The 27,557-nt window shown below is 46.4% G+C and overlaps 2 protein-coding genes across 5 annotated transcripts; both read right to left on the bottom strand.

The window, feature by feature from the left end:
• Positions 1-17,700: 17,700 nt before the first annotated feature.
• On the bottom strand, positions 17,701-19,053 carry LOC120687610 (expansin-B11-like). Its single transcript, XM_039969633.1, has one exon. The coding sequence runs from the start codon at positions 18,951-18,953 to the stop codon at positions 17,994-17,996; it is 960 nt and encodes a 319-aa protein (XP_039825567.1). The 5' UTR covers positions 18,954-19,053; the 3' UTR covers positions 17,701-17,993.
• A 593-nt stretch (positions 19,054-19,646) lies between these two features.
• Positions 19,647-24,085, bottom strand: LOC120691143 (SKP1-like protein 21). 4 transcript variants are annotated; one of them, XM_039974134.1, is made up of 11 exons: positions 23,822-24,084; positions 23,614-23,680; positions 23,022-23,194; positions 22,672-22,896; positions 22,386-22,577; positions 22,197-22,307; positions 22,021-22,096; positions 21,620-21,720; positions 21,390-21,547; positions 20,945-21,063; positions 19,647-20,181 (listed from the first exon to the last, which is right to left on the bottom strand). In XM_039974134.1, exons 3-11 carry the CDS (start codon positions 23,055-23,057, stop codon positions 20,078-20,080), a joined length of 1,122 nt encoding a protein of 373 aa, XP_039830068.1. In that variant the 5' UTR covers positions 23,058-23,194; positions 23,614-23,680; positions 23,822-24,084; the 3' UTR covers positions 19,647-20,077. The 4 variants fall into 4 exon arrangements, 3 of the variants coding, with proteins under 3 accessions (XP_039830068.1, XP_039830067.1, XP_039830069.1); XR_005682118.1 differs by lacking the exon at positions 23,614-23,680 and having other exon boundaries at positions 19,647-20,211; positions 20,945-21,158; positions 23,822-24,085; XM_039974133.1 differs by lacking the exon at positions 23,614-23,680.
• Between the last annotated feature and the right edge of the window lie 3,472 nt (positions 24,086-27,557).

Here is a 27,557-nt window from a genome sequence, read left to right as displayed (position 1 = left end):
ATGAACTTCAATCATTGATCGGCAAGATTAATTTTATTTGGAGATTTATTACTAATCTATCCGGTAAAATACAGCCGTTCAGTTCTCTATTGAAGTTGAAGGCCGATCAGAAATTTGTATGGGGAGAAACACAGCAAAAGGCGTTGGATGAAATCAAGCAGTATCTAACATCGCCTCCTGTGTTGGTTCACCGCAAAAGCACAAGCCGTTTAAGTTATATTTATCAGCTGACGAGCGTGCTATTGGATCGGCCCTTATTCAGGACTTCGAGGGAAAAGAACATGTGATATATTTCATCAATAGAAGACTCTTGGATGCTGAAATCAGGTATTCTCCTGTTGAAAGATTATGTCTTTGCTTATACTTTTCCTGTACCAAGCTTAGACATTATCTGTTATCGGCTGAGTGTGTTGTAGTAAGCAAAGATGATGTTATTAAATATATGCTCTCATTGCCAATTTTGAGTGGGAGAAATGGAAAATGGATTTTGGCCTTGTCAGAATTTGATCTGAGATATGAATCGGCTAAAGCGGTTAAAGGGCAAGTCATGGCCGATTTTGTTGTTCAACATTGTGGGCCAGAATTGGGAGTTGTTGATCTAGTTTCATGGACATTGTTTTTTGATGGTTCATCTTGTGGAGTTGGATCTGGCATTGGCATTGTCTTGGTGTCACCTCGGGGGGCAACGTTTGAGTTGTCTTTTCCAATAGAAGCTACTGCTACCAACAATCAGGCTGAGTACCAGGCTTTGCTTAAAGGAATTCGGCTATTGCAAGAAATCGGAGCTGATGCAGTACAAATAATTGGAGATTCCATGTTAGTGGTCAATCAGTTGATCGGCATATATGAATGTAAAGATGATATCCTACGAGTCTATCATGAAGAGTGTTGCCGATTGTTGAGAGAATTCAAAAAGGTGACCATAGAACATGTACCAAAGCTTTATAATGGAGATGCTAATCGGCTAGCACAGCATGCTTCTGGTTATCGACCAATGGAAGGTGTGATGACTTTGATATTACCTGCTGATGATTGGAGGAAGGAGATTGTAGAGTATTTGGAAAATCCCTCCAAGAAAGTAAGCTGAAGGATCAGATTTCAAGCGACTAAGTATGTGTTGCTGGAAGGGGAATTACATTATTAGACGATTGATGGAATCTTGCTCAGATGCCTTGATAGGGAAGAAGCTGAAGTCTTAATGGGAGAGATGAAGGTGTTTGTGGGTCACATCAATCCGCATATAAAATGAAGTGGGTGATCAGGAGAAACGGATACTTTTGGCCAACCATGTTAGAAGATTACTTCACTTATTATAAATTTTGTCAAGGGTGTCAAAATTTTGGCAATGTGCAGAGAGCACCGGCATCGGCTATGAATCCTATTATTAAGCTGTGGCTGTTCAGAGGATGGGGAATTGACTTGATTGGACAAATTTATCCACCATCCAGCAAGAATCACAAATTCATATTGGTAGCAACAGATTATTTCACCAAATGGGTTGAAGCAATTCCTCTGAAAACTGTGGCGTCCAAAGAGATGATTGAGTTTGTGAAGGAGCATATTGTTTATCGGTTTGGTATTCCGCAGACCATCACAACCGATCAAGGCAGTATGTTTATTTCTGAGGAGTTTGGAGAGTTTGCTGTGAGTATGGGAATTAAATTACTAAATTCTTCTCCATATTATGCCCAAGCCAATGATCAGGCAGAGGCTTCTAACAAAGGAATCATTAAGTTGATTAAGAGGAAGATCGGAGAACAGCCAAAGAAGTGGCATACGACTCTTAATGAAGCTTTATGGGCCTACAGAATGTCTTGCCATGGGGCCACCAAGGTTTCTCCATATCAGCTGGTTTATGGGCATGAAGCTGTGCTTCTGTGGGAAACTCGGCTTGGTTCTAGACGGGTTACATTCCAGGATCAGTTAACAGCCGAAGATTATACCACATTGATGAAGGATGAGTTGGAAGATTTAGCTAGGCATCGGCTGAACGCTCTCAGCAATATTGAGGCTAACAAAGCTAGAGTGAGCCGATGGTATGATAAGAATGTCAAAGACAAATCTTTTGACCAAGGAGACTTGGTCTGGAAACTGGTCTTGCCGATAGGAACAAAAGACCCTAAATTCGGCAAGTGGTCCCCTACATGGGAGGGGCCATACAAGATTGGCAAATGTGTTCCAGGGAATGCGTACATTTTGGATACACTAGAGGGAGAAGAGTTTTTTAGTGTGCTTAATGGCAAATATTTGAAAAAATATTACCCAAGTGTGTGGGTAGATGCATAGCCGATTACACAAAACAATCGGTTGGTTTCAAGTATAGCTGATACAGAAAAAGTATCGCCTTTAGCACAAAACAAGAGAAGACTTGATCGTATCATAATGTGTTCGAGTGTTTTCGTAGCCGATATGACATATATCGCCCTTAGATCAAAAATACAGTCCAAGCATATGGTTCGGATCTGATTCGGATTTCTTGTTCCATTTTGGATCTTGGAGATGGGTTGGTTTGTTCAGCGCGATGGATGTGGATTGTAAGACAGAAAATTAAATCGATGCGCAGTAAAGGCAAAAAACAGGAAGCAAAGGGGTAGGACGGCCATCCAATAATCATATTTACAAAGAGCTAGATAGGCTGTTACATGCTACAATCCAATCTGACTCCGCTCCGAAGAGGTTGCTGACAACCCCATCCAAGCTCACGTCGGCCACAATGGCGTCGGCAGGAAGGCTGAGGTCATCAACCAGCTCGTCGAAGGCGTCCCGTGCCGCGCCCCACTCGGGGAAGACCGGCTCCCACTACCGGTAGTCTGCCCCGAACATGTGGGAGACGACGGCGATGGCCCTGGCGGCACCTCCGTGGACCCCATGCTCGGCGACCTCCATGACACGGGCCGAGACGTTCCGGAGGCGTGCGGCGACGGTGCTTCCCCTCGCGTTCACTGAGTCTATGGCGACTCGGGAGGCTTCCATGAGGGTCTGGACCTGCGACTCCATGTCTGGGAGGTGGAAAGATTCAAGCAGAAACTTGGAGAAAATCACCAGAAGAGGCATGGCCAAGAGGACTCACTTGCGACCTTGGTGTCGACGTTGGTGAGATGGCCGCAGATGACGACCTGATCCGTCTGTGCCCGGTCGAGGTCGCGGCGGGCTTCAGTGAGTTGGTGGAGGAGGTCACGGATGTAACCCTGGGTGCCCTCATCCAGGTTCTGGAAGTTGGCGGGGAGCTCGACGGCGGCGTCTCTGCAGTGATGAGAAAGTGGTCAGAAGAAGATCTGAGATGCAGCATTGATAATAAAAGGAAGCATCTTACCCGAGGCGAGGATGGAGCGGCGGAGGAGCGCCGGAGGAACCCTCGCCGGCACGCTTGTTGCTGGCCATTTGCTTAGAGAAAGGAAGAGAGGCTAGGGTTTTTGGGGAGCTTGAAGAATAAGAAGGCGAAGAAAGCTCTGGCCGATGGAGAAACTACAGTGCCGATGGGGTAATTTATAGCCCAAGATGGAGGAGATGAATCGGTTGCGTGCCTCGGTGCAGCTTTTACCCCTAGGATTAATTGAGGGGCATGCAAGTAAAAAGACGGAAGATGAATCGGCAGATTTCCGTTGTGCGGATGAGAAGGTGAAAGGCGGAGGGCAAAGAAGAGATTTTCGCTCGCCACCCGCACGGGAAGCGAGATAGCAGTAAGTGAAGAGACCGTTCGACAACATAATCATGACAAAACTTAATTTCAAAGTAAAAATGATATTTTTACTCCAAAATTGGGGGGCATGTGTTGACACAGATTTTGGCACGTGTCAAGGAAGAGTGTTGCAAAGGAGAAAAGGTTCTGCGTCGTACGATCGGTGGATTTGGAGAGGTGGTCGTGTGCCACAATTGAAGATCTTGTTGACCGAGGAAGGAGAGGTTGACCAGATATTTTGACTTCGGTTTGGCAAGAGTTATCTTTTTTTTAGAATAGTTTTTGTTACTTAAGATAGAACCATGCTTTGCTGTAATCGGCTACGATTGTGTTAGCGTGGGGTATAAATATGAGCCCCCCCGGCTATTGTAAAGATTGATACACATCAACAAACATAAATTTACTCTACTTGCAATTTACTTTCTCGTCGGCGACTTTGCCATCTTTTTCTTTTCCGCGAGTTGTTTCAAGCTGATCAAGGATGCCTCACATTCGAGCGATTTGGTTTGCTGGTAAGTTTTCGTTTACTGAGTAAATCTGAGCTTTAGCTTCCAGGTGCATTGATGTGGCTTCGTTCAGATCTATTCAAAATTTATCGAATTTATCTAAGCTTTGATCTCAGGCGCATCGTTGTTTTCTCGTTTAGATTCATTCACAACCTACCCGGCTTAGTGATTTGTTTAATCGGCTGTAAGCTCCTTGTTTATCATGATAAACCTTGTAAAGCCGATTAGATTGATCTTAAGCTTAGTTTTGTCCATATCCATACATTCGTGGGTTTGTACACTATTACCTGGCACGTGTCGGCTTTACACCTAGCCGTCTAGTTGATTATCGGCATCGGCAGCTCATTGCCGATCCTTTGTAGATTGCTTTTATTATCCGCTTACCCTATTCGATCTATTGTCGTCTTCTGTATTGGCAGGGCCTTGCCGATACCTTGCGTAAGATTGATTCGGAAATCCAGCCGATACACTCTTGAATTTGACAGTTTGCTGTTTTCTTGTCAATTTACAGGTCAAATTGGCTGGCACACCTTGGTTCAAATCAAGTGCAGTCCAGGCTTGGCGTACGGGGCTCCTGGGCTTGGTGTGTGATCATCTCGCGTCAACAGCGGCGTGGCCATGGCGAGCAAGCTCGACTTGGCGGCGCAAGGTACGAGCGACGGCAGGCTGTGGTTCACGGTGACGGGCGGCGGAGGGCTCCTGCAAGCAGTCACACAAAGGGCAAGGGGGATCCCTAGGGCTGGCTAAAGTTCGGCCATGGCGGGCCAAAGCTCACCGGAGTAGAGGAACTGTTAGTGCACTTGGCCCCCTAAGTGGGTTTTGATGATAATGACACGCACAAATAAGGAGCTAATGTGTTTATTGAGTTATGAGTAGAATTTAAAATCACTGAATTTGAAAAGAGCAAGCATCAACGCCATATTCGCTAAAGAAACGGTGCAAGAGCTTCATTGAAGACTTTTATTAATTTTGAATTTGAGTATAAGAAGCACCATACTATTAAGAGGTGCGTGAAATAATAGTCTAGAGATGTTAAAGTGTCTAGATAAGAAGCTAACAACCTGATACAAGACACCATGCACTCATGGGCACTTAACCCTGAACTTTGAGTAGGGGTCGGAAGTTCCGACCCCCATCGGAAGTGTCACAGTTCTCCCGACAATGGGTCCTCGGCCAGCAGAAATATAGCGGGTCGGAAGCTCCAACCAAGGGTCGGAAGTTCCAACCCACCCTATCGGAGGTCTCATATAGTTTCCGACAAGACCCTCTCGGCCAGCAGAAATTCAATTGGTCGGAAGTTCCGACAAACACATATAAAGCACAATAACGGCTAGTTTTTCACTACTACAATTTTGAATTTTGCGAGGCACTTGAAAAAGGCCTCTGAGGCGGGCACAAAAAGAAAATGCCTCTATTAATGCCCAGCATTAACAGAGGCGTTCATTTTTTATTAACTGAGGCGGTTAGGAAAACCGCCTCAAAAAATCGATTAACTGAGGTGGTTACGTTATACATGTCCGCCTCAGTAAATACTTCTATTTTCTGAGGCATTTGTGTTATACATGTCCGCCTCAATAAATAGGTCGGGCCCAATAATAATCCAAAGAGCCCGGTTCACCAAACCCTAACCTTTTCTCTCCCTCACTCTCTCTCTCCTCCCTCACTCCCTCTCCGCTTCCGTGCACCTTTCTCTCCTCCCTCCATGCCCTCCCGTGCATGGAGATTTGCGGCCTCGGCAGCGCACGCGGCCTCGGTGGACGGTGCGGCGGCTGCGGGCCGCGGCAGCGCGCGCGGCGGTCGGCCGGCGGCCGGCACTAGCCGGATCCGGTAGCAGAGGGCCCGCATCCGTCGGTGTCCTGGCTTGAGCGGCGGCGGCGGACTTCGACGAGTGGCGCGCGGGCCCGAGGCGAGCACAGGCGGCGGCGGCGAATGCGGGCGGCGCGGCGAGGTGGAGGCGGCCGCGCACGGCGGTGGCTGTGGGCGGAACACATCGGGTGGCGGCGTGGAGCGTGGCCGCGGACAGGCGGCGGCGCGACAGCCGGCCCGCGACGGGCAGCGGACGACGGCGCGCGGATCAGGCTACGGCGAGCGGTGGCCACGGTGGATCCGGGCATGGCGAGCTGGGGCGGCGGCGGCCATGGCGTTTCTGGCCACGGTGGGCCTTGGCCGCGGCGGATCCGGCCATGGCGACCTCTGGCGGCCGCGGTGGGTGGCCACGGCGGGCGGCGGCACGGCAGTGGGCGGCGGCGCGACAGATGGGCTCGACCGGGTCCGTGATGGGCTCGGCGGGCCTATGGCGAGTTTTTAATTTTTCTTATTTTTTTATTTGATTAACTGAGGCGTGCACAAAAACGCCTCTGAAAATGTTGTATTTACACTGCCTATAGCTCTGAGGCGTTTCCAAAAAAATGCCTCTGAGGCTCGGGTATTTATACCCCCTCAGCCCCTCCTTCATTGGCTGCTGACTTCCTCGACCTAAACACTTCCTCAAGCTCCAAAAACTTCTCCCCACTCCCTTCTAGAGCTAATCCTTGAGTGAATTTAAGCTAGGGCATAGGTGTGAGCTAGAATTGAGAGTGAGCTTGAGTTCTTGACAAGTGTGAGTAGCCAAGTTCTTTTCAAGGCACTAGAAGCATCTTCATTCCTTGGATTTGCGTTTGTTACTCTTGGAGCTTGCTCCTAGATGGTTTGGCATCGCCCGTGGTGCGCCCTCTCGTGTGTGAGCGCCTCGGGAAGTTTGTATTACCCCATCCTTTGAGGACACGAGCTAGTGAGTACTCAATCTTCCTAACTAGTTGATTGGGTGAGCAAAAGGGTTATAGGGCAATCCGGCTCTTTGTGAGCTCCTCAACGGAGACGAAGCTCCCTTTGTGGGAGTGAACTTCGGAAACAAATCATTGTGTCAATTGCTTTACATTTTCTTATATTGTTCTAGTTGACCTAAGCTTAATTTGTCCTCATCTACTTTGTTGAGGTCTTCTAGTGCATGACATCATTTGCAGGGTTATCTACTACTCATTGGTGAACCTTTGATTCAAACAGATTTTTCGTTTTCATATTTATTTTTGAATTTCATTCAAACCGTAGTGTAGGGTCGGAACTTCCTTCACAGGGTCGGAAGTTCTGACAGGATTGATTTGTGCGAAGAATTTTTCAAATTTTGCAGGTTCGCCAATCCCCCCCCCCCTCCCCGGTTTAGGCATCACCAAGACCCTTTCAATTGGTATCAGTGCATAATCTCTTGATTAAGGCTTAACCACTAAGGGATTATGATGTCTCAAAGTGGGGACGGCGCTGACGCCGCCAAAATTGCTGCTCAAGAAGTGGCGACCATTCCGTCCGTCGCCAATGCCAGAGCTGCCGGAAGCTCCTACAACCCCTTCTCCGGAAACCGACCTCCCTCCATTCAAAATACGTAATCAAGTGATGATTCTAGCTCAAGTGATGAAGATGAAGGTGAGATGTCAGAAGCAAGGAGAAGAAGAAAAGAAAAGATGAACGCCAAGACTGAGAAGAAGGTGTTGACGCCGTTTTTTGGCATGCGTCAAAAGGATGATGAAGGAAGGAAATGCCAGTTTAAGGGACAGCGGTGGTGCGAGGAAGAAGGGAATCAGTCATGATTTGGTACTAATTAGATGTCTCAGCGGTTGATAGACAGATCTGATTCGAGACGCTCTCGGTTTGGAAGGACTTGTTTTTATTTATTTAAAATAGTTTCTTAGGAATTGTACTTTGCCATGACCGGCTAGGACTGTGTTAGTGTGGGGTATAAATATGAGCCCTCGATCATTGTAGAAGATTGATACATATCCAACAAACACAAATTTACTATACTTGCAATTTACTTTTCCATCGACGGCTTCGCCATCTTTTTCTTTTTCGCGAGTTTTTTCGAGCTGATCAAGGACGCCTCACATTCGAGCGACTTGGTTTGCTGGTAAGTTTTCGTTTACCAAGTAAATCTGAGCTTTAGCTTCCGGGTGCATCGCTGTGGCTTCGTTCAGATCTATTCAAAAGTTATCAAATTTATCTAAGCTTTGATCTCGGGCGCATCGCTGTTTTCTCGTTTAGATCTATTCACAATCTACCTAGCTTAGTAACTTGTTTAATTGGCTGTAAGCTCTCTGTTTATCACGATAAACCTTGTAAAGCTGATTAGATCAGTTACAAGCTTAGCTTTGTTCAGATCCATACATTCGTGGGTTTGCGCATTGTTATCTGGCACGTGTCGGTTTTAGATCTAGTCGTCTAGTTGCATACCGGTATCGGCTGTTTCTTGCCGATTCCTTTCAAATCGCTCTTAATATACGCTCTTTATACCCGATCTGCTGTCATTTTCTGTATCGGCAGAGCCTTGCCGATACGCTGCGTAAGAGTGATTCGGAAATCCAGCCAATACGTTCTTGTATTTGACAGTTTGTTGTTTCCTTGTCAATTTACAGGTCAAATTGACTGGCACACCTTGGTTTGAATCAAGTGCAGTCTGAGCTTGGCGTACGCGGCTCTCGGGCTTTGGTGTGTGATCGTTTCACGTCAACACATCTTTTGGCACACCCAGTGGGACCAGAAGAATCAAGATGTCTGACGGAAAGGACAAGGTTTCAACAAGCAACCAGATCCCGATCGACAAAGACATGCTAAAGGAAGAACAGAAAGCAGAACTCAAAGAAGCTACTGATGCTTATGAGCAGCGGTGCCTTCTATCCTTCAGTGCAAATAGGAGTGGAGAAGTGATCAAGAAGTATGACCTTCCTACTCTTCCACCCTATGATGAAGCACAAAAAGAGGACAGGATGGAGCATATGGTGAATCAAGCGGTCGAGCAGGCTTTCATTAACCATATGCTTCGATCATGGCTAATTATGTTCACAATGTTGTGCTCAAGACATTGCAAGAAGGGGGATTACTTGGTTTGATGGGACCAGCCTATCAGTAGGGTACTCAGATGGCTTTCACCCCTACCGGATCAGCTACTGCAACACCTCCGATTAATCCTCAGGCTCAGGCAAAGGGGGATATTGGAGCCACACAGCCGATTGGTACAACAACGTCGTCTCAGTTCGCTCCTGTGTATACAAACTCCACGCCAATGGCCACACAAGCACAGGGAGGATTCATGACAAGATTCCCGATTGGATGGAATCCTGCTACTGGTTATGGTATGCCCCCGGAGTACATGATGTCATCTGCAACAAGACAGCCAAGCTCATCGGCTTCACAGCCGATGAATCAACAAGCTTATGTGTCGGCACCACAGCCGACCCAATCTCAAGACGCTGCACCGGCTCCACAGCCGTCGGTTCCAACTGCATCAGCACCATCGCCAGCAAGTCCAACCAACATATCGGCTTTTGGATTGACACCTCAACAACAAAATCTGGCGATGATGATACAACCCAAGTCTCCTACAAGTTCTTGTGTCCAGACATCCTCACGCCAATGGAGTTACTTGGATATTCCATGACCCTGCAACCAACTATGTTCGTCATGTGAATGTGCCCAACATACATCTTGTGGCACAACAGCAAGACAATCAAGGGTCAGCGCAGGCCAGTCATGGCAATGAGATGGTCCTCTATCAGCCATCATCCAATAAAGTCACTCAGCATGTCACACAAGCAGTATTGGCTGCTCAGCCGATGGCTACACCCAGTCCACAACCAGCATCGGCAGTCTTGCCGATAGCTTCACCAGCGTCACAGTCAACGTCATCCGCTGGTCAGCAGATTGATTGGACATCCAAGATTGATGAGGTGATGAGAGATCAGTTTGGCTTAAGGCCAAAGCAGCAGAATCTGATGTACAAGACGCCATATCCAGCTGTGTATGATCAACTCCCTCTGCCCCACAAGTACAAGCTTCCAGATTTCACCAAGTTTTCTGGACAAGGAGAGGTCTCCACAGTAGAGCACATCAAAAGATTCATCATGCAGTGTGGAGAAGCAGCACAGAACAACACGTTGAAAGTGCGTCTGTTCTCCATATCTCTCTCAGGATCGGCCTTTACATGGTTCACAATATTACTAGCCAATTCTATGTTGTTCTGGGCCGATCTAGAGAAGCAGTTCCACCAGTTCTTCTACTCTGGCGTACATGAGATGAAGCTAACCGATTTGATGAACTTGAGGCAGAGGAATGATGAATCGGTCGCTGCTTTTATTCAAAGGTTCAGAGATGTCAAGAACTGGTACTTCAGTTTGGTTTTGTCTGATCAGCAGCTTGCAGAAGTTGCTTTCCAAAGACTCTTGCCACACATCAAGGAGAAATATGCTTCCAAGAGTTCTACAACATCAGTCAGATGGCCATAGGATGACAGGGGATATCAAACCTTATGAGCAGGCGAGAAATAACTTTCAGAAGAAAGTTAATTTTGCTGATTACTCAGATTCCTCCGACTCCGATGTTGACCATATGGTGGGATCAGCTGAGTGGGTTTAGAACAACAAGAAGCCGATCTCATGCCCGTTTGGCAACAAGGAACCCAATAAGTATGGGTTCGACATTACCAAGGCTGTCAAGATCTTTGATCTGTTGCTGTTAGAGGGTCAGATCAAGTTGAAGCCATATCACAAGATCCTGACAGATCAAGAGCTAAAGAACATCAAGTACTGCAAATGGCACAATGCAACGTCTCATGACACAAACGAGTGCAAAGTGTTTCGTCAGCAGATACAATCGGGTATAGAGTAGGGGAGGCTCAAATTTGAGGCACCTAAGAAGCCGATGAAGATAGATAGGCACCCGTTCCCTACAAATATGGTAGATGTTGGGGGAAAGAGCATTGCATTGCAAACCAAGGTGCTCACATCACAATCGGCCAAGGAATCTAGAGCTGTTGATCCTAAAGCTCAGATAACAGCTGATGAAGCTAAGGGCAAGGAGCCGTAGGAGGAGGCTGAAGGATCCGCGGCACCGAAGAAGAAGATCACGTCCCAAATGTTGCTAAACAAGTTCCAGCGTGACCAGAAGAGGCGACAGTACAGGGAGGAAGCTGCACGGCGTCATGAAGACCATTGGAGATGTCCTTTCTTCGTGTACTGTTGGGAGGAAGGCTTGACTCTACCGACAGTGGATAACTGTCCAGAGTGCAATGGTTTCTACCATGAAGACCGGTCATACAAGAAGCCACGATTCGACCAGAGACCTCGGGGGCCGATCATCAGAGAAAGGGGTGATGACAGACGCGCCCCTGTACATGATCGGCTGGGGGCAGGGTTTCAGTGCATGATCGGCTGGGGGGCAGGACCATGCTACGTGATATTGCAGAAGGAAGGATTTCTGCTGATGAGTGGGTCGAGCAGACTGCTAATGCTCGAGTTTCAGATGAGTACCCACATCATAGGGATCCAGAAAGAGAGCATGTTCATGATAATATTGATCAGCCTCGATAGTGTCCGGCAGGCCTGACTAGATCACAGAAGAGGCGAGTTGAGATTGCGTCAGACAGAGCTGCTGGAAGAGGAAAGAAAGGAAGCTCCCAAGAAGAAGGGGGTTAGGTCTAAGGTTTGGTGTGTCTAAGGCTGATAATAGGCAAAATCCATGGTTGTCGGCTGCGCCTGACAATATGGTTTTTATGTTGCCCAGTGAGTTCATGGCACCAGATAGTGATGATGAAAGACAAAGTTTGGAAGAAGCTGTGAATCAAATGAATTTGGAACCTATATCGGCTACTTTTGAAAAGCCGAAAAGCATGTGGCTAACATAACTTACCTGCTAACATAAATAGTATACTAGGATCTGTTGCCTATGCTCCCGCTAACATTAGGTGTATTCGTTTATTCTTTAATCATGAGAGTTGGTTGTTCTGTGTGTGTCATATTACCCCTGATTATCCTTATTTATCACTTACCCCTGTATAATCAGCAGTCTGCACCTTATCTCATAATGTTATGGTTATGTAACTAGTAAGCATCTTTACACAAACTCACCATCCCGTGGAAAAATATAAATAACGATACTCAGAATACTTCTAGGTGAAATGCTACAACGGTATATCCGTGCGCTTGTGGATCCTTTTGTAATCGTTAATACATACCGCACGGCATTTCATGGTGTCGTTGCCATGAACCTAACCCGTTCATAGTGAAGGAGCTATGAAATGCCCACCGGCATTTCTGGCGCCGTTGCTAGGAATTAACCCCTCCTAGTAGCGACGTTAAGAAATGCCAACGTCGAGGAAGTTGGTGAAGAAAAGAATCAAGGAAGAGAAGGAGAAGCATCCCTTCTTCGACATGTATCAAGTTCATCACAACTACGAGCAACCACAGTATTCTTCTTCTCAATTTCAATCCATCCACTTGGGACGTACTCCATATTTTAACGGTACGAACTATCCCAAGTGGGCCTTTGATATGAAAATGCACCTCTACGGGTTTCACCCTTCGGTATGGGAGGTCGTGTGTGTAGGTGTGACTCCACCCGTCAACGGTGTGCCTACGGCTGCATAGATATTATGATAAGCAAAACCCAAAACAACCATCCTAAAGGGCATCTATGGTAGGAAACCCTAAGATGATCGTATGGCTCATAGAGACTTGGCACAACAGAAGATCTCAGAGAAATCAAGGATGAGCATGGATTTTGTGATGAATCAGAACGGAACTTCATGCTCATAGAGTGAGGGGTTTGATCTCCGAAGAGAGCAACTCAAGAATGTTCATAGCCCATAATGAAAGAGGATGTGTAATTCTGTGGGCCACTGGTAGGCCCGGGCATTCGGCTAACCCGAAAATTTCGGGTCCGGTAATTTGGGTTTTAGAAATTTCGGGTTTTCAAAATTGCTACCCGAAATTTGCTTGGAAAAAGAAGAACCCGACAATTCAGGTACCCTAAAATTCGGGTTCGGGTTCGGGTATACCCGAAATACCCGAAAAAGAAGAAGCCGCTGCTGGCCTGTAGCTCGACGAGGAGGCGGGGGTAAGGACGGCGCCACCGTCGGCCGTCGCACACTCGCTTTGCGGTGGCTGGTGGGTGCTGGCTTTGGCGTCCCGTCGAGATGCACCGTCACGGGACTGCAGGAGGTGCGGCAGGAGCCTGGGCGGAGTGCGCTGCGGAGGCGGCCGGGGAGTGCCTGGGCGGAGGGCGCCGCGGCGGTGGTCCGCGGGCCCCTGGGCGGAGGGCGGCGCCACGACGGCGGCCGGCGGGCCCCTGGGCGGTGGCGCGGTGGGCACCTCGGCCACCTCCGCCTCGAGACGAGGATGAGATGCGCGGTGGGGCACTGGCGCCTGGGGACGGCGGGACACTGGGAGGGGGGTGTCGTGGCTGGGTTGCTACTGCGCTAGGTTAGGAGGGAGTCCTGGTGGTGGGCTGGTCACTTTTGGCCTGGTGGGCTGGGCCAACAATGAATAAACAGATTTCGACGGGCTAATTTTCGGGTTGTTCAGGTATTTCGGGTACCGTGACCCAATACCCGAATTACCCGTACTAATTTCGGGTACCGTGGGCTGGAACCCGAATTAGAGTTCGGATTTTTCGGGCTCGGGTTTTTTGGGTTCGGACTTGGGTTTTTCGGATTCGGTCTTCGGGTTTCGGGTTTTCTGCCCAGCCATAGCCACTGGAATGATTCTGAGTTCGGATCATGAGGAGAATGAGTATCTTTCAACTCGTCCCTTCCTTAGATAGAAAGCCTCACACTTTATCAAAGATGAATGTGATGGCAAAGCAATCCATCCTAAGTTTCCAATAGAAGTTCATTTGAAGTGAAGGGTGAACATAACTTCTATTGGGCATCAATCAAAATTAAGGAACAAGATGTGAGTTTCGAATCACTTGATTTGATTGGCATCGATCGGTAATCGAGGAATTGAATGTGAATTTATTTTACTCGATTCGATCGGTATGGCCCTATGATCCCTTGACCAAAAAGGTGAGCCCTATGGACTTATAATACGGTGGTCAAGGTCAAGGCATATTCCTCGGTGAAAACACCTTGGAGGTTGCCTTGACACGGGAATATGATGGGCTTCATATGGTACCTCTTCCAGGGAGTTGTGGTCGAAATAGACGAGTCATAAAGAATGATCCCTTTTCTTCCAACCACTCCTTTCTCAACTTCCCTTGAGACATGGCCTCGAGGAAAATTAAGAAGAATGCACCACGAATGAATCTGGGAGGGTAGGATTTGCATGAAGCGCTCTTTTTCCCAAGATTCTAGTTGTTCAAGGGAGGTTCCTTTAAGCAGAAGTTTAGGCATACTCGAGATGAAAGCTCAATTTTTGCTAACGAAAGTTCTCAGTTGCTCAAAGCGTCCTCCTCCTCTCGTAGATGATGATAGGGAAGCTCACAGCTTTAACCTTGAGAAGGAGTTTTCCTAAACTAGCTCTATGAGTGAGGGATGAATCTCGTAGCAGAACACGGAACTAGGTCCAGAGAGGATGGCTCTAGAGACTCACCCCAACGGGTCAAAAGGTATGGACAAGGAAAACCTTTCGTGGGTAGCGGGGTGGAGGTAGAGATAAAGAAAAGCAAAAAGTTACGAGATTTGGAAGGGTAGCATGGGTGAAGGCAGAGGTAAGGAAAGAAAGACAAATGCTAATTTTTTTTTTGAAAAGAAAAAGAAAAGATACGAGGACCAACTAGGTTCGAAGTTAGAACAGCAACCGTTCCCCGGCAACGGCGCCAGAAAGCTTGTTGGGTATTTTAACGATGCGAATAAATCCGCAAGCTTACGGATACCGTCGTAGCTTTCCCCATGAGTATTCAAGGGTATCGTATCCATAGAGAACGTGTGTGCACTAACTCCTAACTTAGTCGGTCCAAGGACACACCAAGGTTAAGTGGCAAGGCTGGAGAGGATTCCTGCGGTAGCACTAGAGATGAGTTAAAGGTCGATCTATCAGGTAAGAATACTCGCTTCGGGCACCGGCTTGCCCCTGAAATGGTCAGGAGACTCCGGTCAATAGCTCTAGCTATACACGAATGTGGAGGATTATGAAGGACCGACAGGGCTGTCACCACCTGCGGCCTTCCTCACATACTGTGGGATATAAGGCAAACAAAGGTAACCATTAGCCTAGACATCATGTCTATGCTACAGATTACTACCATAGTCTAACTACGTTTGAGCTCCCGTAACAAACTATGGCACTCTGTATAAATACAGAGCGACAAACCCGCGAGTAAGAGAACTAATCTCACTCAAGCAATAGTACTATGCAATACAAGAATCATAAATACTAACTTACTCATACCAGAGGAAGCCAACATCCATAGAGGTACAAGACTGGAGAAGACCGCCGACAAGTCTGACGCTTCCCCGAACTACTCCTCACCCTCCTCCTACTCTAAGCGCTAGCCTAGGCCGGACCTCACCTTTGGAATGGAGCACTACATCTTCTTGGGAGGTGTGTTGAGCACTTGATGGTTGTGTTTGAGAGGGGAGGAGGCCCCCTTTTATAGTCTTGAGGAGGAGTAGGGGCTACTCCACGTCGCCGTATACAAGGAAGCACCACGGCACCGCCTTGAGGAAGAGTAGGGGGCACTGCACGTCAAAGATGGGCCTGGTTGGGCTCAATAGGGGTTTGGCCGAACCACTTTTGTCACCATTTGGGTCCATCTTTGGTCGGCATACTCCTTGTGGGCTCCTTATGGGGATCGCGGGGTGCATCTTGCGTGGCAAGCCCATTTGCTCCGGTTTGTGGGCCCTTCTTGTAAGTCAGACGCATGATAGGATCTTTTGTGTATTTCTTCTGTGTTCTCTGCGTGTTTTTATGTTATTCCCGACTTGCGTCCTTGCAATCAATAATTCACCAACACTCGTGGAATTCATTAGTAATAACTCCTACCACTACTGTTGATGTTTATTCTTTATGTTTTCATGCAGGAGTCGATGGCATATATTTTGCACTTAACAGCCGTCAACACCTGCTGCCTTTGCAGCAGAGGCCGCGCCGCCGGTGGCCGCGACCCGACCTTGCCGTGGTCTCGTCGGAGCACGGCGCGAATGCCAACCAAAGGCCGAGCCCATGACCCCCTTTCCTGTGCCCGCACACGCTCGTCAACGCCCATGGCTGGGCCTTTGCCTGCCTTGATGCCGGAGCCGAGCTGCCACCGCCGTGGAACGTCACCGTTGTCCTACCATCAAGCCTGGTGACCGCGCGCTCGCAGTCGATGTCGCGTTCGCGGCGTGGCAAACCCCTTTGGGGCATTTCGCTAAACACCCTTGGGTCGTTGCGCGCGCGCACGCACAGGAGCCAGCCGCACCGGATCAAAAGCACACCACACGGGATCCAGCAGAGGCCGACAGGCGGGGCACGATTGTTAGAGAGAGGAGGAAGCTGATGACGTGTGGGGCCAAGCCATCAATGAGTGGAAGGAGAAGAAAAAGAAAATAAGAAGAGGTAGAGGTGATGGGCCGCGGCCCAGGAGCGCCGCTTTAGGCCCACAAGCACAGTTGCACTTTTCTTTTTCTTTTTCTTTTTCTTTTCTGAAAACTGACACGTGACACACTGAGGCTAACGTGTGGGCCCGCCGGACCCACGGATCCTTGACCGGTCAACGCTGACGGCAGCATGGGCCCATGCTGACGTCAGCAGAGCCGAGCCCCGGGATGACATCATGCTGATGTCAGCATGCCACATGGCATGCCCAGAGGCCGCCATGTGTCCCTGGATTCTTTTTATTTTCCAAAAAATCATTTCTTAATTTCAGAAATCCTTTTTAACTTCGAAAATTCATAATAAATCAACTGGAGCTCCAAAAATTATGAAACCAGCTTCATAATTTTTCTAAAAACACGATCTACACATTAGAATAGGTTTTTAGTGCTATTTGGGTCTTATTTGAAAGTTTTTTTTTGTGTATTTGCATCTTGGCTCCTATATTTATACGTAATTACGAATAGGACCCGCCACCGAGGAGCTGATCGAGGGCCAGGAATACCAGGAGGCCCAGGAGTTCTTCGAAGAACCACCAGGTTCACACCCATCTTTTCAAACATATTGTGATGCCTTCTCTTCCGTCACTAGTTAATGATATCCAATTTCATCATTATTAAACCTCCAAAACAACAGCATGTGAAGATGGAATTTTCAAGTTTTGTGATAAATGAAACGTGATAGAAGACAGAGTTTCTTGAAATGTTCCATGGTCTGTTTGCGTCCGTTGGCTTTAGCCACAGCCATCTCAGTCGATGGGTTCAGGCTGCGATCCTTTCAGCATCCATGAGCATATGATGATCGATGTCGATGGGCAAGTCAAGGGCCGTCTATGCTGTTGATGATCATATAGTGATATTCATGATAGTAGTTTCTGCCGTTCGATTGGATGGGTATAGAAATATATATGTTGCATATACTGGTAGGATCATGCATGGTAGTTTTGTTTGAGGCAATACCTGCTTGATACAATTCTTGTGATTGAATCAATCTCTTCGAATATTATGACTTACTGTATAAGTGAGGTGTTGAACTGTGACTATTGGTAGTTTGATCCACACTCTGGAAAAGAACTTATATATATGGGGCACAAATAATTATATTAAATGGCACAATGATAAAAAAAAGGAGAAAATATCCATGTATTAAAAACATTGGACTTGATGTATAGTAAGTATTTCATTGTTATTACATGGTGACGACCGGTGGGCTGAGGGGATCGTCGGATGCTATTTGCCGGCCGCCTCCTTTATTGATTCATGAGCGCCTCCTGATTGTCGTGTCAGGCGCTAATTAATATAAGTAACAATTAATTCTTTCTCTCACTCACTCACTCAAGTTGCTTGTAACAAAAGAAGAAAAAAACAAAATTGATGATGGAAAATAAAGATCGTCGCGCCTCGATCGGACGATAGATAGATGATGATGGATGGATCAGAACTGGAGCTTGGAGGGGTAGACGGTGTCGGGCTTCCAGCCTTCGGGGATGACGTCCTCCTGCTCGAGCTTCTTGCCTCCCTCGCTGGTGATGCGGACGGAGATGGGGCCCTTGATGGGCTTGGGGGTGTCGATCCTCCAGATGGCGCCCCAGGAGTGCTTGAGGGACTGGTACTCCTTGGCGCCCTTCTCCTTGATGTCGACGCCGATGATGTCACCGTCGCCGGCGGCGTACTTGACGAGCATTGCCAGGTAGTTGGGGTTGCAGCCCTTCTCGATGTGGAAGGCGATCTTGGTGTCGGCCGGGTACTTGCACTTGACGCGGCGGAACTGCATGTCGATGATGCCCGCCTTGCGCAGCTTCTCTTCCTCCCCCTTCTTGGCCATGGCGCCGAAGGCCGTGCCGGCCAGGTCGAAGTGGTAGGCGGCGATGGGCTCGTAGTTCATGTCGGTGATGTAGACGATGGCGGGCTCGCCGGAGCACTCGGCGGGCTTGTCGCACTTGATCTCGTAGCAGGAGCCGCAGCCGAGGCCGTCCTTGAAGATGGGCGAGTTGCCGCACGCCCCCATGCTGTTGAAGGGAGCCTTGTTCACGTCCTTGTACCCGCAGGCGCCGCCGTTGTCGTCGGGCCCCGCGCCTGTCGGCTTGCCGTACCACGTCGCCTTGGCGTCCAGCCACTTGCCGTCGCACTCAGCCGAGATGTTCTTGCCCGGGGGCACCTTGGGCGGACCGCACCAGGCGCCGCCCACCAGCGCCGCCACCACCGCCGCCACCGCAACCGCACGAAGCGCTGCCATCGATGATCTTAGCTTGTTCCGATCCGATTCCGCTGCGTGGCTAGCTTGTGATCGATGAATGGGCCGGGTGCGAGGAGGGGTATTTATGCTCACCGGCGAGAGACCGACGCAGGGCGCTCCGCCCATGTCGGGGCTGCATGCATCTCCTAGCAGCTCCATCGGTCATCTGTCGCCCCTGCTGGCCCTAGGTTTAATTTGCTCCCCAAGTTCTTAACACTTGGCACGCCAACACTGCGCGGCGTCCCGAGAAGAGAGGAGACATCGACCGAGAACGATCGGTGGTGCTGCTGGCGGCATCCGCGTGTCGGATATATATATATATATATATATATATATATATATATATATATATATATATATATATATATATATATATATATATATATATATATATATATATATATATATATACTTTTTTTATGTTTCTAAAGCAAATAACGATTCCTTGATCCGTCGATTGGAGTCCTAATCAAAATCAGAGAAATTAATCATAATCCGAATCGGAACCCGTGTATATAAATCAATCAGAATGCTAATCAGAATCCGAACAATCAATGCCTCGCACGAACACGACAGTCTGTACACAAAATAAAAAAGTATAAAATTGGTAGTCTTGTGTAGGTCTATTATATTACCCGTATCATCACACGAGCACTATTCTAGTAACGAATATATTTCCCCTAACATCGCACGAGCACTATACTAGTAGTATAAAGAAAAATCCCCAATGATAATTTAAGATAGATATCTCTATAGAAAAAATGCCGTAAAAATTGCTAGTCAATCCAAGCACCACGGTACCTTGGAAAACGTATCGTCCACCATTTATTTCAAATCAATTGGAGGAACAGCTAGCTAGTTAAGTTTCACATATATATGAACAGCTAGCTGGTAATTTCAACCAAGAACAGGTCAGGTCAGGGCACCAACAGACACCACCACCACATTTTTTTTTGTGCACCACACAATTGAGTGAGTGAATAAACGGATCGGAATTTCACGAAGATATATCTGTATGTAAATGTAACAGCTAGCTCCAACTTAACTGCCATCACCACTCTTATCTATCCAGGAAAATTGGTAACACAGCAGCGAAGGAAAAACCGATCGAGTCAACAACAGACCTCTAACCATCCCTCCCCGATGATGAAATAAGGGGGTCCCTGTATTTTTCCTTGAGCCTAAACCTCGCTATGCTTCATCCTGACTTGGCGACCCCCTGCCTGCAGAAAATGGCCAAGGGAAACGACAGCTGCACTGTTCGCACGCTTGGTTCCGAGTCATCAAGCATTTCCAACACTCACGTGCCAGGTGGCCAGTTTGGTATTTAGCCCCATCTCTTCCAAGCTGTATGCCCACAAATCTCCTCTGCTTCCGTCTTTTGATCCTGACAGAAAAACTCACCTGTGATTGAGCCCTGCAAATTGCCAAGCAAAATTAAATGTGCCAAACAAACTAAGATATGCATGTCAATAGACTTCCCCGAAAAGGGAGTTTAGAGACTTCAACTGCTGGATAAAACAGAATGCCTAAGCTCCCTAGTCTAGTTTAGATAATGACAGCTCAGCTGAGGTCAGTATATATGTTCAGATTAGGAATATCAAAAGTAAACTATGATGTATTGCTGAACGGGTTGGGTTCTTCCATCTTGGACTGAATGGACAGTATTTCAAATGTTGTAATATGAATAGGATCATCTAATGATTTAGCAAAATGACCTAATAAAGACCACCAAGTTGACCGTCTACTGGAGTGAGGTTAACCCTAGAGTGTGGTGATCAGCTCTTTGCTTTGGTAAGAGCCTTCTTTGTACTGAATCAAGAACTAAATCGGCGGGAGAAACATGCTATTGAATACAAGACACCGTATTCATATGAAACACCACCCTCAATACAAAGGATGCGGGTCCTGGAGGCAGCAGCTTTAAGCTAATACTAGCAATGCTAACTGCAAAGTGGCCGTGCTAACTCCTAAAGAGCAGAAGAAATAAATCACAGACGTGTTTTTTTAATAAATTTCTGGTTATAGGGTTTGGCACTCGGCCTGCATTCTCTCTGATTGTATCACCCTCACCCTAAGGTTTTTCACTACTATAAATCAATAATACCAGGATTCTCATCAAGAAAATTATAATATATATAGAAGCTTACCAGTAAACCTCTGCAGAGAACCATTACCACCAATATGTGACTCATTCCTTTTCTCCTGTCCCAAATGCATTCTTTCAGGCCACACTGAATTCAACCTCCTTGCGAAGTCTTCAACTTCTCTGCTTGTTAAAAACAAAGCTTGTCATTACTGCAGACCATGGCATTGTGCCTAGAGCAAACAACGAACTCAAGCAGCAATACGAGCAAGTACTACCTGAAATTGATTTTCACGGATTACGTACAGGATTTCCAGACACAATTTAAGTTCTTCACATCACATATAAAATTTTTAAAAGATTTACCATTTCAGAGTAAAGCACACATTCTTTGAATTAAGAAACAGATTGGTAGGCACAAAATAGAGATCACTAAAAAGTTAACACTTCAAAAGAAAAGAATGGGTTTATACTGCCAAACTAAAACAAAGCTAAGACTCTATTCCCACCTATCAAGCTCTTCTTTCATTGCAGGATCAAGTCCATCATCGAGGTCAGTATCTTCAAAGGGATCCTCAACATCATCTTGTATATCTGGACTTTGGCACGGATGTCTAGATATATTGCAATTATCCACTTTGCGCAGAACCACACAAACAGCTCCCTCCTGAACACCCCAGATAGATCATTAAAAAATACATATTATGTACAGAATAAAAAAATAGTTAGGAAAAATAACCTTATTTACAGGTTCAGAGTCAGCTTTTGGTGGATTCTTAGGTTGATCCTTCCTCCTTTTATTCCTTTTCTTATTCTTGGCAGCTTTCACACCTCCAGAACCTGTCAAATGGTTACACGGGACACAAGAATATTTTTATATTTATTTTTTTAAAAAAAAATCATGGAGCAAGTTGATCTGTTGCTTGTTTCTACAGCTTTTGTGCTTTTGTTTGTTCAACTTGAAGCAATGGCAAAAACCAGCCAATGTAACAGTCTAACAGTTAGTGAATATTACTGAATCATAGGAAGTAAAAGAAGCCAAAATCTGGCCTTACATCTAAGGCATCCCTAGAATTCAGGGCCAAACGATGAACAGAATAACATAAGCTATACAGTCAATATAACTCACTGTAATTGTACCTCCATCCCCGTTTATAAAACAAAGTAACTCATCCAAAGATCTCTCATCTTTTTGTTCTTCTTGTACTTGAACATCCTGAAATAAAGTGAACTTCAGTTTCTAACACAACATGAACACTGCTCAATGAAGTCAGAAAATTTTGTTGAACACAACTCGTAGAATCAATTGTAGTTACCTTTAGCTTCTGGCGCTCCTGGAGCTCTTTGCGCTTCTTTGCATACAATCGGTTCAATAAGCGAATCCTAGGATCATCATTTGTATTTTTAAGAGGCTCCAATTTCTCTTCCTGAGTGTGCATGTGAGCTTAGACAATAAGTATTGAATGAGTTGATATCTGACCTAAAACTATAAAAGGCACTCTTACCTCTGTTAAGTCATCTGGTAAATGAAAAATGTCACGAATTTCCTCAGGTGTTTTTCCTTCAATTATTCGAGCAAGAGCTCGACTAGTAAGATCAACAAGTGGCTTTAACTGTAGACTGTCTGCTGCAGAAGTCAATTCACAGAGTCTTTCTGTGTCTATCCTAACAAACTTTTCATCAAATGACTTCCGCTCCTGTACAGTATAAGGAAAACGCTACTAAGATACGTGGGAGCACATATAGACTCAACAAAAGAGATGTACAGGAAAACTAGAAATTGCGGCATACCTTGTTTGAGCGCCCAGGGACCTGATGAAACCGACAATAGTCAAGAATCAAACTCAAACTGGCCGGATTAACTCTTTCCGGGAGAGCAATGGCATGATTTTTGGATGACCCTGTGCCATTTTTCACTATTTCCCGACATATCATGGGGCAGAACATCGCAACCTCCTCCTCCACTTGTTGTATGGAACCATCAAAGCACTGAAGCCAAATATAAGTCTTCAATGCCTGTAAAGAGTTGAACAATGCGCTCAAGGTAGGCTGAGACTAACGGCACAAGGTTGCAAAGCAGCTCTTTCTCTCCAATTGGCAGCAGAAAGAGTTGCAGTTAAGAAATGCACGGGGTGCGTTACCTCTGGTTTTATTACTGCTAACTCGCTCTCGGACATTATTGCCAAATGCCGGCGAAGAAAATGATGGTAGCAGAGTCGAATATGGGTGGGAATTTACAAGAAACTCCTTTCTAGGTATACAATACAACCATCAGTTGAACAAGTGGGCAGCAAGTAAATGAGCAAAATGAACCCTGTAGAAGAAATCAGGGAATTATCTTTTTTGGCATCAGATCAAAGACAAACTTGGCTTCAACAGCATAACTAAATGGATTCATGTTATGAGTTAGTCCACAGTAGAGATGCATGAGTGAAGGGATTTTGCCAATAGCATGGGATGAATGAGTGAACAGTAAAAAAATGAAGCAAAAGGTGACATCCAACAGGAGAGCAGAAAATGTAAGGAATGGCGGAGCACGCAGGATAATCAATTTTGAGTACATACTTTATGGCGCACAGCAGTTGTACTGAAGTTGCAGGCGCTAGCAATGACAAAATGTTATTAATTTAAAAAATACAGATACAGCAGGAGCATTTGCAATGGCTGGGCACATGGAATCGAACTAGATGGAGCTGAGATGATGGGCAATATGTGACACATGACATTACTAACCCATATGTTGTTAGGCTTATCAACGGAATAAATCTTTTTTCCCTGAATTAATTAGCAGAGATGCACCCTGTGATGACAGATGACAACGTAATCAGAAGGCCGGAGCAGCGGAATGGGTGGGGTGGGGTTAAACCCTAAGCAAGGGGGCGGCGAGGCCGAACAAAACCCTAGCCCAGAGCAGCGGGAAGGGATGGTTCTGGGGGCGTACCTGGAAGGAAATGAGGCAGGCGGTTCCGGAACCGGAAGGGGGGGAGAGGAGGAGCGGTGCGCTCTCGGCTTGAGCTTAGCTTCTCCGGCGGCGGCGAGGTTGTTTGGTTTGGTTGGTGGGTTGTTTGAGTGGGTTCCTTCCTTCCTTGTCGTTGCTGTGTTGGGGGAGGGAGGAGAGGAAGCTAAGAGAGGGAGGACTCATCAGCCACTGAGCAGCACCAGCAGAGGAGAACTAGAGGAGAGGAGAGGAGAGGAGAGCAGAGCAGAGCAGAGCAGAGCAAGCAACAAGTGAGAAATCCTCCTCCTCCTTATCCGCCCGCACTGCGCCTTGGGCCCATTCTTATTTGGGCCATCGCTGCTGGTTTTTTATATTTTTATATTTTTCAAAATCATTTTTTACAAAAATATATTTTCGGTTTCACAATTTACACGTTTGTATCCCTACCACCCGCGGGCGGCAGGGGGCGGCAGGCTCCCACCCCCAATATAAAAGCCGAGGTCCCCCTCAGGTCCCCCCACACATGCATTTGCAGCAAATAGGGATGAAAACGGTCGGGAAAATCCCTTAACCGTTCCCGCAATTGTATTTTTTGGTCGGGAACGGAAAAATCGGACGGGAAAAAGAAATCGGTATTACGGGATATCGGGAACGGAATCAATCGGTCGGGAGCATGCCGATTACGATCGGGAATCGATAACTCAAAACGGGAAAATACATACAACCACTTCAAACATTTAACTCGATAAAATAATTACAACTATGCATAAATAACATGGAAACAAGACTCGTATAACTAAGAAACACAGGTAAAGTGAATCACGAATTCACAATACACGTTGTAACACATGCAAACAACAATTCACGTTTCCAACACAGGTAACACAGCCGACTACGACAAATACGGGAATTCCCGCGGGAATTTTCCTGGCTGAAAACGGGAACCGTGAAAACGGTCGGGAAAACACCCCAACCGTTCCCGTTCCCGCCCGTTTTCCCGTTTTGTTTTCCCATTTTCCTATTTTTTCCACGGAAACGGTTTACGGTCGGTTTAAACGGTAAACGGAGCCGGTCGGGACGGGATTTTCCCGTCCCATTTTCAACCCTAGCAGCAAACAACATCCATAGAGGGAAAAAAGAGACGTGGGGTGAGGGAGGGAGTTGCAACAGCGAAGCCCTGCCAGATTTTGGATCCGAACCGCAGGTAACCAATATTTCTCAAATTTGTCATTCTAATTTTTTTGTATTTTTAATTCTATAATTAGTGTTTTTTATAATTGTAACCGCTTAGGGTTCGGATTAGTAGTTATAATTGAAGTCGTACCATGGTTTTAGAAACTGGTTTAATTAAAATTAAGTCTTTGGATGGCTAGATATGTCGAGCAAGGTGGCGTTTCAAGTTCATTACGGTGATTTCTATAGAATTACTCGTGATTCCTATGGAGTAAATCTATCATCATTGGAACGAAGACAGTGCAGCCTAGATAAACCCCAAGAGAGGAGTTTTGGTTCCATACGCAAGTGGCTTCATGGGAAGTTCAATGTGAATCCAAAGACTCATTTGCTTACGGTTCATACCGTGACTTCCTGGGAAACAAATGGGGATTTCTAGGAGTTGACGCTTATAAGTAGTATGGAAGAATGGAAATATTACATGTAGGCAGCTCTTCAAAGAGGGTGGCCTCTCGCAATGGTAATTCAAATTCACCAGAAATGTCGGTGATTTAGGTGAAGGATCAACACACACAACATATGAGGTGAATGAAGAGTTGGAAGAGGATAAAGAAGAAGAGAACGTACAAGCTACAAAACCAGAACCAGAACCACAAGGTTTAGCAGATGAAGGCGAGTGGATACCTGGAATTGTGGAGGACATGGAGAAAGAAGACTAGGATGCACAAATAATAGAGCAATGTGGGGACTCATCGGACGATGAGGACGATGAGCGCTTCCCAGTGCTAGGTGAATGGCGTGAAGAGGGTTTTGGAAATCCAGTGGTACAAGATATTAGATGTCCGGAGTTTGAATACAGAGTGAATGAGGCCATACAAGGGGCAAAGTATCGTACCATTGAAGATGTGAAGGATGATGTGAAGGTCTGGGCTATATCTCTGAGGAAGGAATTCAGAGTGTTGAAGTCTAGCAGCAAAGAATACGAGGTGAGGTGTGCAGATAGAGACTGTACATGGCGAGTGCATGCCTATAAGGGGAAGTTCAAAACACACTTGGAATGTTCAATTGTTACACCACATACTTGTAGATTGACAGGTGTTGTGGGACATCACCGTAATATCACATCTACTTTCGTAGCCAAAAAGATGTATGGGGTGATTCTTGACAAAATGGATTACGAGCCTGCATTGATAATTATGGACATTGAACAGAATTTCCAGTATGTGATCAGCTATGCAAAGGCTTGGCGGGCTAAACAAAAAGTGTTTGAGATGCGGTTTGACACTTATGAGGCTTCATATGACAACCTACCTCGTATGCTTGAAGCAATTGTGCACAGAAAATCCTGGAAGTGCTTATGATACATACAGTGTACCGAGCTTGTCAGGGGGGCCAAGCATTTTGCTGCGAGCTTTCTTCTGCATTGGTGCATGTGTGAGGGCCTTCATTTACTCCCTTCCTATTCTGTGTATTGACGGCACTTTTCTGACAGGGAAATATAAGGGAACAATATTGACGGCGATCGGAATTGATTGCAACAAGCAGATAGTTCCCATCGCCTTTGCCTTTGTTGAGAATGAGAACACAGAAAGCTGGTACTGGTTTCTTGAACGTTTGAAGATTCACGTTGTTGCTGGAAGACCTAATGTTTGCCTTATCAGTGATAGGCATGCAGGTCTACTTGCAGCTATAAGGCAGCTCCAAGAAGGTAGTCAATTTTCACCTCCTATATGGCCAGATGTTGTCAATAGGTGGTGTGTGAGGCATATGGCTGCTAACTTTTATGAGCGGTTCAAGAATAAGGATCTGATGGATTTGTTCAAGCGATTGTGCACTCAGAATCAGCAGAGGAAGTTCGATGCTTTGTGGGGTATAATTGATGACATGAGCGCTGAATTGCTTAAGAGCCAGACCTCATCATCCAACAGGAGACGTTCTACAGATTTATTAGTTCGAGGTGCCAAACCATTTACACAGTGGATTGATGGTGCACCTAAAGAGAAGTAGTCACTTCTGTATGACACAGATGGGAGGCGTTACGGGATCGAGACGACCAACTATGCTGAGTGTTACAATATGGTAATGCATCGTGTTCGTGGATTTCCTTTTGTTGGCATTGTTGAGTTCATCATGTATGGATGTGTAAGGTATTTTAGGGAGCGGTACGCATCAGCCGCTTCCTTACTTCATGATCCAGGAGTGCGTTTTTGTGGAAGAGTCAATGAGTACATGGAAAAAAAAGATGGAAAAGGCTCGATTTCACTCAGTTATATCGATGGGCACAAAAGAGCAAAGGTTTGAGGTATCATGCAGAGACAGGACCGGACAGGGTGTCCGCAGACAAAGGGTAGTTTAAGAAGTTTTGATAACCATTGACGGGAGGGTGTTCTGCAGATGTCAGAAGCCAAAGGTGCATCACTTACCATGCTCCCATGGCATCGCGGCTTGTTCTGTATCTGGGTTAGATGCTGCGTCGTATGTTTCTCACTATTTCACAAAGGAAGCCGCTGCACAGACTTGGTGTCATGAGATATACGGCATCGGTATTCTAGGACCATTCACTCAA

The sequence above is a fragment of the Panicum virgatum genome, chromosome 9N (assembly GCF_016808335.1).
Source record: "Panicum virgatum strain AP13 chromosome 9N, P.virgatum_v5, whole genome shotgun sequence".
Lineage (NCBI taxonomy): Eukaryota > Viridiplantae > Streptophyta > Magnoliopsida > Poales > Poaceae > Panicum > Panicum virgatum.
Note: the sequence above shows the minus strand (reverse complement) of the source record. Positions and strands in the feature narration are given on the sequence as shown.

Excerpts from the sequence above, each read along its gene's own strand:
- LOC120687610 (XM_039969633.1), bottom strand. The coding sequence starts at position 18,953 with ATGGAGCTGCTAGGAGATGCATGCAGCCCCGACATGGGCGGAGCGCCC.
- LOC120691143 (XM_039974134.1), bottom strand. The coding sequence starts at position 23,057 with ATGTCCGAGAGCGAGTTAGCAGTAATAAAACCAGAG. Across the intron at positions 21,548-21,619 it reads ACTCTGAACCTGTAAATAAG|GAGGGAGCTGTTTGTGTGGT; the intron begins GTTATTTTTCCT and ends TGGGGTGTTCAG. Across the intron at positions 20,182-20,944 it reads TTCTCTGCAGAGGTTTACTG|GATCAAAAGACGGAAGCAGA; the intron begins GTAAGCTTCTAT and ends TTTTTCTGTCAG.